Source organism: Eleginops maclovinus, chromosome 17 (genome assembly GCF_036324505.1).
Source record: "Eleginops maclovinus isolate JMC-PN-2008 ecotype Puerto Natales chromosome 17, JC_Emac_rtc_rv5, whole genome shotgun sequence".
Taxonomy (NCBI): domain Eukaryota; kingdom Metazoa; phylum Chordata; class Actinopteri; order Perciformes; family Eleginopidae; genus Eleginops; species Eleginops maclovinus.
The window spans coordinates 17,102,947-17,117,088 of NC_086365.1; the positions used below are offsets into that span (position 1 = coordinate 17,102,947).

At 40.7% G+C, this 14,142-nt stretch overlaps 2 protein-coding genes across 4 annotated transcripts; both read left to right on the top strand.

Moving 5' to 3' along the window:
* The first annotated feature begins 553 nt into the window (after nt 1–553).
* Nucleotides 554–5,259, top strand: c17h11orf98 (chromosome 17 C11orf98 homolog). The gene is made up of 4 exons (XM_063905035.1): nt 554–680; nt 1,610–1,734; nt 1,807–1,904; nt 4,920–5,259. Exons 1-4 carry the CDS (start codon nt 642–644, stop codon nt 5,045–5,047), a joined length of 390 nt encoding a protein of 129 aa, XP_063761105.1. The 5' UTR covers nt 554–641; the 3' UTR covers nt 5,048–5,259.
* Nucleotides 5,260–5,827: 568 nt separating this feature from the next.
* mansc1 (MANSC domain containing 1) lies at nt 5,828–13,935 on the top strand. 3 transcript variants are annotated; one of them, XM_063906120.1, is made up of 5 exons: nt 5,828–6,348; nt 7,267–7,470; nt 8,272–8,569; nt 8,705–8,845; nt 10,517–13,935. In XM_063906120.1, the coding sequence occupies exons 3-5, from the start codon at nt 8,332–8,334 to the stop codon at nt 11,485–11,487; spliced, it is 1,350 nt and encodes a 449-aa protein (XP_063762190.1). In that variant the 5' UTR covers nt 5,828–6,348; nt 7,267–7,470; nt 8,272–8,331; the 3' UTR covers nt 11,488–13,935. The 3 variants fall into 3 exon arrangements, with proteins under 3 accessions (XP_063762190.1, XP_063762191.1, XP_063762192.1); XM_063906121.1 differs by lacking the exon at nt 5,828–6,348 and having other exon boundaries at nt 6,635–7,470; XM_063906122.1 differs by lacking the exons at nt 5,828–6,348; nt 7,267–7,470 and adding an exon at nt 7,953–8,169.
* The last annotated feature ends 207 nt before the right edge of the window (nt 13,936–14,142 follow it).

Here is a 14,142-nt window from a genome sequence, read left to right on the forward strand (position 1 = left end):
CCCCAGGGCTCCATCCTGGGTCGTCTTGAAGTTGTAGACATTATTATTAATTACTTTAATTTTTTCTGTCTTTTTCTGCAAACAAAGACTCTAAATAATCTTTCTTAATAATTCATTCATTTATTATTAATATTTATTTGGTATTATTTGTTATTTTATTTCTAGATGTATCCTTGGTCCTCTTAAACTGTAGATTCTATTAATCATTTATTTATTTTATATACCACTATAATTAAATTCGGCATCCCATTTTGTAAATGCTTTAAATTAAAATATTTTATTTAGATTTTAGAAGACATTTTGAAGGTTAGTTTAGAATAAAACATTAATATAGATTTATTTTAGATTTTGTATTTGTGCCTTAATCAGCATGTTCAGGTTTCTACCATTTTCTACCAACAAATGATTTTAGTGTAATGTATTTATGGGCCGTATTAAGAACTTTGAAACAGATTTTATCAGTAAAAAGCAATATATTTACAGGGTTTTAAATATCAGAAAATAAAAATAATAGATAAAAACCTGATTAAAGCACGGCCTGTAATGCGTGTCTCGGCCTGAGGGGGCAGCACCGAGCCTCCAGCCCGGAGGACTGACTGGAGTTAAAGCCCCAGAAGCAGCCGCTCTCCCCACGTGTGAACATGCCTTCTGCAGGAGGAAAGATAAACAGACCGAAAACTGTAAGAAACTCTCTTTACTTTCTATAATCTGTACTCCAAAAGTGCTTTACCTGTTTGTGTTTCACCGCAGATTAAGACATTATAACCGGAGAGTTAGCAGCAGCTAGCATAACGAGCTAACAACAACATGCTACTTCTCAGTTAACATAGCTTCATGTTGCTAGCTGTGAAAACGTGGCGAATATTAGTGTAAAATTAGCTTTAAAAATAGAATAAATATGTGTTTTATGAAGATTTGCTTCTCTAAATAACATCTGAGGAGATACAGAGTGTGAAAGTCATTCAGAAAATATGCTAGAGTAATAAAATCTGTTATTAACTACCAATAATTGTCTAAAGATGCCCCAAAAGCATAATAAATGTGTCTTTCCGTTCATATTTAAAGGGTTTTACTTAGGTAACCCGTTAATAAACGACTGTTTGAGTGACTAAAAGCCTATTTTAAATACAAAACACTTAGCTAATTGACCATATTAGTGAAAATGAGGCTTAAAAATATAACATGTCTTAAGTGTGAAAGTCATCAATGTAATAGGAAACATGCATTTTCAGACTTTATGAGGTTACTTATTATCTTATCGTTTTAGTTTTAGAAGTAAAATGAAAATGCTCTTAAATGGAAGAAGCTTTTTGTTTTTCTACTTTTTAGAAGTAGGATTTATTTACCATATTTTCCATGAGAGGAACCAGCTGTATCTGGTGTGAGTGCCCCCTGCTGGGTGGGCTGGCACACTTCAGTTTCTCTTTCTTTGCTCTGAATATATTATTTCTGCAGCAGAAACAGAAACCCAATAAATGTTCATGATTTATTTAAATAGTTTATGGACTAGAGCGAACAACGGGGTCATGATTCCGATTCATCATCGTATTCTCCACCGTCGGCTCTCTATGTTGTTGTTCTAATACTTGTTGTTGTTGTTGTTGTTCAGGAGCTGTCGAGGAACCTGTTCAAGCGTCGGCGTGTCCTGAGCAGAGAGAAGAGGAAGAGGCATCTGATCGTCGGGGCTGTCGTGGATCAGGGACTCATCACCGTGCATCACCTGAAGAAGAGGAAGTACGCCTCTCATCCAAATATAAGTTAGATATTATAAACAAATAATCCTGAAGCTAACGTGGTGTTGTTTAGGTCGAGTGCGCGGGCGAACATCACGCTGTCGGGAAAGAAGAGGAGGAAGCTGATCAAGCAGCTGCAGCACATGCAGAACGAGAAGAGCAGCATGGAGGGTAAACCAACTAAATCATGGTGTCTATTTTAACCGTTCCAACACTGAGCACTACACCCACAGGGGAGAGTCAGGGTGTCTCCCCCAGAGACACAACGACATGCTGACTGCTGTGGGGCTAAAGGTGGGATTCAACCGGTGTTCCCCACTAGCCCACTGCACTACAGCCGCCCCAAACTACTTCCTGTTGTACTTTATATGGGATCATAACCCGGCGTTCCTCAGACGTGCTGTGGTGTTAATCTGAGACTGAAGCGCAGTCTCCTCATTCTGCTTCTTCCGCCGCTTGTTTTCTTAATGTCGACTTTTAAAAATGTCCCATTATTTCTCTCAGTATTCTAACTCCTCCATGTGGCCCTAATCACTGTCTTTCATACTCTCACTTTTTGTATCCCAATTTTCTTTCCTTTCTATTTTTTTCCAAATGATCACTTTTTGATAAATATATATATACATAACAAAAACATGTTCAATAAAAACTGAAGTAAAAATGGTTTATTGAATTTTAACACGGCAGGCAAACGCATCGTTTTTCATGCACGGGTCAATTTTGAGATTTTGTGCTATTTTGATTCCATAACATGTTCCCTGTCGCTCTTTTGGAAGGAAAACGTACAAAATACACATTTAGGTTTTTATTTGACTATAGTTTGTCTATTTGCGTCTGTAGATTTCTCCTAAACTCACCAGAAGTTAGCATTCTAACGCAACACGTAGCACCGCGACCGATGGTTGCACCATGTAATCACTGGTATCGCTGTAAAGCTACGTCTCTCCCGCACAATGTCATCGGATCCAAATATGATCATTTCCTTTGTATCAGCAACCACTCGGGAAAGTACAAAGGGGGCTTTAGACCAAAAAACGAAATCTCATTGGCTGGTGTCAATTTCTGACAACGTGATTTGTTCACATGCGTCACGGGGTGTGCTATGACCAGGGTGGGAATTTCACAGCGGCCGTGGCCTTCATTGCCCCTCGGTCTGGCCGTGATGCCCCGGAAATAATTGTACGTCCTACGGCCGTTGTGCCCTGATTCTGTTAGAATCTCGAAGTTGCTTTAACAGTGTCAGAGCGGTGGTCTGGGCTCTGAGCTGCATTAGTGCTTGTAGCTTGGATTGGTTGCGCGCACCTCACGTGTCATCATCGCATCATTCGATCATCACTGCAGCGTCTCGCTGTAAGAATACCTCCTGTCTCTGTCCGTGAGTTTATTCACTTCTGACAGGTTACTGTCGCCCGGAACCACGGCAAAACAACAAAGAACGTGAATTATCTCACACACACACACACACCCCGTTAGCTCTCCCATAGCACTCCCCCGTCTCTCTCTCTAGGAACCTCCCTTCTCCTCACCCAGTGGCGTTTTATATGTACAAAACTGGTGGGGCACGAACAAGTTAGATATATAAGGCCTTTTGTACCTTAATACATGGACTACCACAAAGCAAAACTTACCAACACCAACCGTGATGCCTCGGCATGAAACCTTCAGACTGTAGGAAAACACAGACCCTCGTCACCGTGGTTACAATAGCAATGGATCCATCGACACATGAACTATACTTCCGCTCACCAAAGCTCCAGTAGAGGGTCAACTTCTGTCATGTTCTGTTTGTATTATGTACCGCTGGTGATGTAGTCTAAGCCTTCTCGTCTCCTCTTCTACACTTTTCACACACACACACACACACACACACACACACACACACACACACACACACAGACTGACAGCCAATCAGCTCTGACTTCTGAGATGCTGTCTCCGCGGGGGTGCGAGCGCTTTGTGATTTATTTTTTGCCGCACACATTGAATGAAACACTACTCTCTTCAACGCGCAGTGTGGGTAAAGGTGATTTGTGTTCCTCGTCATTCGTGTTTTTATCATCAGAAAGTGAAGCTGTTTATCTGTAAGATCCAAACCCTCATTTTCCCTGAATGGCCTTTGTGCCCTAAAACAATTTGTGACACAAAAGGCCAAAATGGCTTTGCCCCTGAAATGACGAAATTCCAAGCCTGGCTATGACACCTGGTTTATCTTTCCGTGGGACATTTAAATCTCAAAATGGCAAAAGAACAGCGAAAAAATGTTCACAGAAGACGACACAATTGTCACTTGCACGAAGCGAAGAAAAACGACCCCGAACAGGACACACCTTCACGGGTGCGTCGATGCGCAAACAGGAGGCGGGTTTAGACAGCGCCACGCAGCAGAGGCTGATCGGTCATGCAGCGAGGTTGGATGAACCGCTCACTGGGTTCATTCTGTTCAGGTCATATGCTGTTACTCAGTTTTTAGTTGTACTGTGTTTTATGAGTTCCATTTTGTTGTTGCCAAGGATTAGATAGTCTGTAAATAGTGTCTTCAATAAAAATCGAATTTGACAATCAGATCTTCAAAGGTCGTTTTCCACTTCAGTAGTACACCAAACCTTCCAGTTTTATTCCCATCAATATTCTGAAGGGTTTTACAGAAGGGTTTGTTCATGTGTCTTTCATAGCCTGAGTTATATAACAGTGTATACCTAAAAACATGGCGAAATTGGATATTTTACGGCAGTACTTCCTGATTTATGGAGTGATAAAAGGAAATCCCTTCTGTAAAAACTTGAGATTCAAATATGACTACAAAATGAAACAAGAATTTTGAACCTGACTTTATCCAACGTTCAGAACGGTGTTCCTGAGATGTACTCACATTTTGCATATTTAACTAGATGGGGTCTAATTTGCATATTTAAACAAGCTTTTTCTGAAAGCCTGTAATACAAAACACAATTGTAATTAACTGGAGAAGTTTTGATATCTTTCAGTGGAAAGCATTGCCCTGTTCGCCTGTAATCACATGTCTTTATTTTCTAAACTTTTAAAGATGAAACTAAATGTTTTTCTGACTTCTTTCATACCATACTCTGATTTGTATGTGAGTATGTTCACACCAAAGACAAATTCCCTGTATGTGTAAAACCCCACCCGGTGATAAACCTGGTTCTGATTCTGGTTCTGACTCCTCAGCTGAGACAACAGCAGCACCACAGAAGAAGAACACTCAGGAGACTGCTCCGAGCAAGAAGAAGAATAAGAACCAGGAGAAGAAATCAGCAGGAGCTCAGGGAGACGTGGAGATGGCTGACATGGAGTAAAGAGAGCAGAAATGGACTGAGATGAGACGTTGGAGAGTCTGAGGCAGAGGCTCGGATCAGGGGCAGAGGCTCGGATCAGGGGCAGAGGCTCGGATCAGGGGCAGAGGCTCGGATCAGGGGTATTGGTGTGGATAGTTGTGGCTGTGTTGAGTTATTGTTTGTCAAAGATCCTTAAAATGTTTGTTTTAATAAACCTTCTCTTTAATAATCCACTTCCTGTTCTCTGTTTTATTCCCACTACTTTAACGGACCCGGGGAGCATTCTCCATCGCTGCCCCCACCCTCTGGAATTCACTCCCACATCAGAGGACTGACCCCCCACCTTCAAAACACTGACCAAAACTCACCTTCTTAGACCAGCTTTTAACGTGGTTTTATTGCTCCATTTTAATTCGACTTTTAAAACATTTTAAACCTTTTTTCTTTATTTTTAAATGAGTTTCTTAGATCTGTATTTTTTTGTACCTTTTTTTTAATATATTTATTTGTAATTATTAAAAAATGTGAAATATTGATTAAAACAAACGATGAAATATGTCTTCATTTTCAATGTTTTATCTGTGATCTCGGCCCAAAGTTAAGTTTTTGGTTATTAGGTCTAATATATATTTTATTGAAAAAAGTCAATTAGTTTCTTAATTCATATTATTAAAATTAAAAGGTATTTTGTAGCTTTATTATAATTGATTCCCTATTATATACCCCTCTCTGATCCACCACTCATTGTTCTGTCAGGCTCTTTAATTATTGATGACCCCCCCCACCCTCTTACATAAACATGGATTTCTGTGTAAAACTCGTGATTTTAACCCTAAAAACGGTGCTTTTTAACGCCTATAAACGTGATGCTCTGCAGCCGGATGGTGCTGCTGATTAAACCGAATGTCTGCAGGTTTTGGGATGCAGGATCCATGCATCCCTCCCCCTCCTGCAGGCAGAGGACAAAGAGTAAAATGGGTCAGACTCCGGAGGGAAGAGCATCATGTAACATCATCCGGAGACAGATCAGCATGCTGCTCTAACGTGGCCTTGAAACCATTTAAATCCGAATAACGCAGCAGGTTTCCGCCTCCTCGGCTCAGCCCGATGGACAGCATTTAAAGGACGAATTGAAGCCATTTTTTACATCAACATGTCCCCTCCGGATCGTACTGGGACTGAACTGGTTTGATTGGGACTGAGATCTTTTTGTTGTTGTTGAAAGCTCCAGTGTGTTCCAGACACCGACTCATCAGGCTGGTTCTATCCGAGGGGCGATGGACGCGGGGTCGAGCTAATCCGTGTCCCCGGTGAAAATACAGGTACAACCGGGGGGTGGGGGGGGGGGGGGGGGGGGTAGCTTTCGGGGCTAATGTTAGCATCAGTGAAGTGGCGTGTTATTATGGGCAGGTGGTTCATTAAATAACATTGCATTAGCTGCTTTTTATAAGGGTTTATAAAGATGTTTAAGAGCTTGACTTGTTGACGTGTCTCTCCAGCCTTTAATCCGCAGTTTAAACCAGTTTTGCGTACCTGTTAATGGTATGGAAGCCCGTTGATGCCAAAAGGGTGAATAATATGTCCTTATGGTCATATCATAGAAGCTCTTTAATGCCAATGTGATGAAACACAGAGTAGTCATTCTAATTTGAAACTTAGCTTCATTGCTTTTATAAGCTAGCAGTTCTACTAAACAGTGTCTAATAATTCCACCCAAAATGCAAATATTACACAGCAAAAACTCTTTGTTGTTCTTTATTTTCCAGAGAAGGTCAGCCTCTTAAAAAACCTTTGAATATCCGCCTGTTTAACAATAATATTTGAGAGATTTTAACTTTGTTTGTGCCATATTTAAGAGCTAGTTTAACAAACGTACCTGATATTTCCCATATAAATCCCACTGACGCCAATATGATTAAATGTTCCCTACTGTGAGTAATTGTAGAGACAAAAAATAAATACCTTAAGGTGATTAATTCAATGTATTTTGAGCCACAGCCTCAGTATATGTATTAACCTTACCCAAAGAACCTAAATGTGCTGCTAATTGTCCTTTTTTTAAAGTACGGTAGCCAATATCTGCCAGTGTGATGAAACCAAAAATCCTGTAGATCGTTACTACTTTATAAAAACAATGATTTATGGCCATTTTTTCCAGACTTAACGTGAATATAAAGCTGCAAAAACTGTATACTTATTACTAAAATGCACTTTGTTTTTCAACTTTTTCCACATTTCAGTGTCTTTTCGATGACGTCTGCTCATGTAGAGGACCTTCGTGTTTCTGTTGAATGCTCAGGAGCTACAGACACACCTGGATACTGATCAGATAACTGGCTGTAAAGCAGATAAAGTGAGGTAACGTCTGGGTGTTCCCAGCAGGGGGTAAAGTCTGCGGACTGTGGACCTGGAGATCCAGCTTCTGATGGAGGACGCTGCTCATGGTGAGTTCAGGTTCCAAAGGCTCTAAATATATATTCCAGTTATTTTACCGTCTTTTAATAAAGCCGACTGACCTGATTCACTCTGAGGAGGAATCTAAAAACGGAGCTGCTCTATTTTTACTCGGAGCCGATTGATTCGTCTAATTTAGGCTCGTGTTTTGTCAGCCGAGACAGATCTGGGACGCTTAAATAAAAAAAGGTGTTTTAGCGTCAAAAAACTGCCAGTGAGACTTTTAAAATAAAGTCCATCAAAGGGATTTAAATCTAAAAACTCTTGTTGTTATATAACACTGCTTTTACTTTGTATGGATATCTGCCATTAAGTGAAAAATAACTTTCCCTCATTAAGTATTTAATTCAAGTCATAATTTGGAAAAACAGCTCTTTATCTTAATTGTAATTCTGTTCAGTTCAAATGAAGGGTTGTTCTGTTCAGTTCAAATGAAGGGTTGTTCTGTTCAGTTCAAATGAAGGGTTGTTCTGTTCAGTTCAAATGAAGGGTTGTATTGAATGTGATTTATTTTCATTAAAAAGCTGTTTTTTAAATGTTTTTCTTAAATGGTATAAAATGTTTGAATATTGTTCTTTTAAATCTGATTTCTTTCCTACATTTAACTTGTAAGGGTATGCCTCATTCAAATCAATTACTTTAATGAAATGGACATGTTGTTTGTGAGGCTTAACACCCAAGAAATACACGTAAGCAGAACATTTGGATTTATAAATCATCAGTTGTATGTAAATGTTTTAATTTGTGTATAAATATGAATTAATAACATGTATTGCGTCTTCTCTCCTCAGTCCTGTAGTGCTTCCTTCGCTGTGGACTCTTTGTAAACTGACCGTAGATCAGCAGCCGCCATGACACCGTCACTCACCACGCTGCTGCTGGTGGCGATGACATCACTGATGACCTCACTGATGGCGTCGCTCCCCGCGCTGGCGGTGGATCCGGAGACGTGTTACTCGAGGCAGCACCAGAGCGCCATCGTGAACGTGAGGCAGGCGCTGACCATGCCCAGCACGGCCATGGACGCCCGGGCCGTGACCTCGGAGACAGACTGCATCCTCGCTTGCTGCTCCGAGGAGGTGAAGCCAGGTGAGGTCACATGACACGCTAACTCTGAAGCTATGCTAACGTACCTGGCATTAACTCCATTCTGAGTTTTATTGCTAGCGTAGCATGATCTCTGTCCTCCTTTAATGAGACTTTAAACTTTGTGTTTCATTGAAGGAGCTAAATGCAACATGGCCGTGTTTAACGGCAACAAGCCCGCCGGAGAGGATAACTGCTTCCTGTTTCACTGCGAGGCGGAGCAGGACTGTCCTCTGATGAAGGCGCAGGACAACATCAACACCTACGACATCTACAAAGGTAACCTGTCTTCCCTCAGATCCACCTGATACCTGTATTTAATACGTGAAACGAAGCAGGAAGTCTCAACGGATCTCAACAGAAACAAATTCTAGCTTTGGCCAATGAAAGTTCTCTGGATTCTACAAACGTCCTTTCCTTAGCTAGCACTTCCATAGCTAACAGTTCCTTAGCTAACACTTCCATAGCTAACACTTCCTTAGCTAGCACTTCCTTAGCTAACACTTCCATAGCTAACACTTCCATAGCTAACACTTCCATAGCTAACACTTCCTTAGCTAGCACTTCCTTAGCTAGCACTTCCTTAGCTAACACTTCCATAGCTAACACTTCCATAGCTAACACTTCCATAGCTACCACTTCCTTAGCTAGCACTTCCTTAGCTAACACTTCCTTAGCTAAAACTTCCATAGCTAACACTTCCATAGCTAACACTTCCATAGCTAACACTTCCTTAGCTAGCACTTCCATAGCTAGCACTTCCATAGCTAGCACTTCCTTAGCTAACACTTCCATAGCTAACACTTCCATAGCTAACACTTCCTTAGCTAGCACTTCCATAGCTAACACTTCCTTAGCTAGCACTTCCTTAGCTAGCACTTCCATAGCTAACACTTCCATAGCTAGCACTTTCTTAGCTAACACTTCCATAGCTAACAGTTCCTTAGCTAGCACTTCCTTAGCTAACACTTCCATAGCTAACAGTTCCTTAGCTAGCACTTCCATAGCTAACAGTTCCATAGCTAACACTTCCTTAGCTAGCACTTCCATAGCTAACACTTCCATAGCTAACACTTCCATAGCTAACACTTCCATAGCTAGCACTTCCTTAGCTAACACTTCCATAGCTAACACTTCCATAGCTAACACTTCCATAGCTAACACTTCCATAGCTAGCACTTCCTTAGCTAACACTTCCATAGCTAACACTTCCATAGCCAACAGTTCCTTAGCAAACACTTGTAGATCCAAAATAACTCACATTTATAAGCTAAGGAACTGTGTAAGCTTGGAGCTACGAACCTTAGCCGATAACTAACGTTCATGGATCCCAGACAACTTACTAACCCTGATAGCTAGCGTCTGTTAGCGAGACCGTACGAACGGCAGCTAAAGTTAGTTGTCTGGGATCTACGAACGTTCGCTAAGGAACATTTGTTTTTGTGGTTCTTTGAAAGTAAGCTAACAGACATTGTTTATCTAGGATACATGAATGTTAGAGAATGTTTGTTAGCTTGCAGCTATGATAGCAAGCTAAAAGCTACAACGCTAAGCTAACGTTAGCGCTGACATCTTAAAAATCGAACTAGTTCTTTTTTTTACCTGTTACCAGTTTACAAACGTATTCATGCCTTAAATAAATCACAGCATTTATTTATTAATGTTTATTATTTATTTAGTTCAGTTAGAAGGAAGGGCTGAACTAAATGTAATTTATTTTACATTTAAAAGGTTTTCCTGCATACATGGTATAAAATTAGCGAATGTTCTTCTAATTAAATCAGATTTCTTTAATGAAGATAACTTATGGGGATATGCCTCATTCAAATCCAAATGTTAATGAAACGAACATGTTGTTTTTGAGGTCAGCTAACGTTAGCTCTGTCCTTTCAGTCCTCAGAGAGAGAGGTATTATCATGCGCCTTCATTTCTCTTTGTCTTCCTGCTCAGGTTTGATTCATCCAACCACGCTGAGACCTTCGACCACAACCACCACCACCACTGAACCAACCACCACCAGCACCACTACCACCACACCGGCACCCACTACACCACCAACCACTCAACCCACCACAACAACAACAAAGGCACCACCAACCACCACCACCACTTTGGCGGCAACAACAACTACCACGACAACAACACCTCCTCCACCCTTCATCATCCTCGCCACCATGGCCCCGGTTCCTCCAGAACCAAACCCCACCACCACCACCACCACCACCACAACCTCTCCCACTACAACCACCACTATCACCCCCATAAAGAAGCCGAATAAACCCAGTAAAAAACTGAAACCCGCCAAGAAACTGAGGCCTCATCCTGCCATCACCGCCCGCCCGCCGCAGAGCTCCACCACGACACCTCCTGTTGTAAAGACCACCACAGAGGCTATAGCAAGAACTACTGAAACCACAACTCCCACTACCACTACCACGACTACAACTCCCACTACCACGACTACAACTCCCACTACAACTCCCACTACCACGACTACAACTCCCACTACCACGACTACAACAACAACCACAACAACAACAGCTATTCCAACAACTACTACGACCACAGTTCCCCCGACCACAACAACCACAACTTCCTGCAATTCTTCTCCTCCCACCACAACCACCACCACCACAACCAGTCCCACGACCACACCCCTGCCCTCCACCACGCGGTCGACTCTGCCGGCGAGTCTTGTGGTCGTCCCGAAAGACACCGTGCAGTCGGACCGCGCCCTGCAGGATTCGGACTCCGCGGCGGCGTCTCGGGGGGTGCTGAAAAGTGGCGTGGTGGCGGTCATGGTGCTCGGACTCGCTGTGCTCACGCTGGCGTTGGCAGTCGGCGGACGCAAGGCGATGGAGTCGTTCGACCGGCGGCATTACACGAGACTGGAGCTCAACGACCTGCACTACGAGGTGTGAGGTCGCTCGGGGCTCAAAGACTTTCAGCGATTGTTCGTCTGACGATGGTTCGATTTGACGCTGGCTGAAAAACGTTGAGCTCTACGAACGTTCACCAATGACCATTCCTTAGCCTGGATCTACGAACGCTCGTTAGCTGGGACGTATGTACGGGGTCTCAGAAAGGACAGAAAGACTTTCAACGACTGTTCATCTGATGATGTTTGAATTTCACACAACAGAACGTGTGGTGAACTGAAGAGGCGTTTCTCTGAGAATAAAACTCTCTTCACGACATTGACCAGGGCTAACGTAGGTGTTTAAAAAAATGGGGGGGGGGGTTTATTGATATTCTCTGAGATAAAATTGGTGAATTGATTATTTTCGCGGAACCTATACGAAAACATCGGCGAGGAAATAATCTAATATTCTCTGAGATTAAAGTCACAAATATACCAGGAATAAAACTCTGGTTCTCTTAATATCATTAAATCTGGAATAAAACAAAACATTTAGCAAAAGAAACTTAAACATTTAAGTCGGTTTTTAAGGACTTGGAAACATTTTAATTGGACGATTTTTTTTCTTTCTCAAATTGATTTGATATTATTCTCAGAAGAGTAAAGAGACTTCAATCCATGAATATTCCCCCCTTCCTCGGTTTGGGAATTATCATCATTATTTAACGTCGTACAATCCTGATCGGCCGAAGTCTGTGCATTATTTTATAATAACCCCACAGAATGTCCTTAGTTAATTTGCATGTATTTAATTGAGTTTATTGCCCTCAAATTACATAATTACACAAGACATTAAATTTAGCCAGTGGCCGTGGTGTAAGAAGGACAATGCACTCACAGCATTTATCAAACGGTAAACCTAAAACACCAGAGAGGAGATCATGTCTCCACGTTTAGCTCGTCCAAAAAATGCATCATAAGACAAATCAACTTTAATTCTCTTTTAAAATCTTTTTTGCACGATTTACCTGCAGCTGTTTCACATCTTATCACAGTCATGTATTACAATAATTAGAAAACATCTTAATTAATTAAAATAACTTTGAAACTTTTTTCTGCTCATTTTTAATTATTATGAAGTATTTGTTGATGTGGAGAAACTTGAGGTGGCGATGAACGAACAAACATACAAGCAGCAATGTTTTTATTCCCTGACTCTCAGGAAGCCTCTGTACATTATTGTTGTTGTTGTTATTATTGTTGTGTATAGACACCTGCATGTATTTTTACTCACATGCTTCGACTCTGCACTGTGCTGCCTCTCTGTCCACAGCTCTTTTATATGACACTGTATCCGGGTTATGGAAGGTTTGAATCACATCAGAAATGGAGCCGAAGCAGGAGAGAAATTCAGATGAAAAAAGTCTACATCTTAGAGATTACTGTGGTGGTTTTGGGTTGAAGGAAAAAACCATATTTTTACTAGAAATATCACTGAGGAAAAAAATGCAATATTCTCAGAGACTGAGGTGTGAAAATAACAAGAGAAAAAGTCATTGTGATTTAAAACTGCAGGTATTCTGAGAAAAGGCCAACATTTTAAGAGAAAAAACTACATTTTTTTTATCCTAATATATTTTCTCTGAGAAAAATGTGTTACATTTGAGGAAAAACTATATATTTTCTGTTATAAACACATAATTATATTAGAAGAAATATATAATTTAATCAAAGACCATTTTGGGTTTTTCTCATAGATTTCTTTTCTCATAAAAGTCCTTTACATGTAGTTTAAGGTGACAAGTCTCTGGGAAAAGAAATTGAGATTATTTCTTAAATTAGAAACTGAATTTATCTCAAAGGTAAAAATTATATAAGTACAAATAGCAATCGATATCCTCCGAGATATAGGTGGTAAGGTAAACAAGAAAGAACAAATAAATGTTGGGATATTCTGTGAGAAAAGAAATGTCATTTTCTTAAAATGTGAAGAAAAACAAATAAGGGAAAGAAAACACTTAAAAAATAATCATTTAAAATAATAACATTTCTGAGTTTGTTTTTTAGGCAAGTTGTGAAGTTTTATTCTCATAAATGTCCACATTTTAAATCTATGAAACCCGAGGTTTACCCTCTGAATTTCTCCTCTTCTGGCTCCATATTCCCAACTGTTATGAACCTCTCACTGACCTCACTCTCAGTCATCTCTATATTTCTCACGGCTGCAGACTGCAGTGGGGGGGTGCAGCTCTGGAATCGATGCCCTGACTTCCTGTGTTTTTGATAAATATGATATGCTTCTTTTTGAGATTGTTTTTCATAAGTAAGAGTACACTGGCCGCGCACTATTTTCCTAAGCTGACGAAGAGGATGATGAAGATGAAGAGTGCACACACTGCTGATGTTCCTGTTTTTAATAATCACGATGGTGACAGTTTGGTGTCTGTAAAGTGATCTGCATACAGTCCATGTTTTCTCTTGTAAGGATTAAAAAAATGTGATTTTTGAACGAGGTGTCTTTGTTTCACTGATTCTGGAGATGAACCCTGAACTCATCATGATATCATTCAGAGGAGGTGGAAATCTCCAAGACATCGTTACAGATTTCTATATCTAGATCTAATATATCTTTGTGTGTCTCTTTGTGTGTACATTTCTCACGTTGTATTTGTGGTTTTTGCTCATTGTATGTCTGTTACCAGTCACTTTGTCTCTC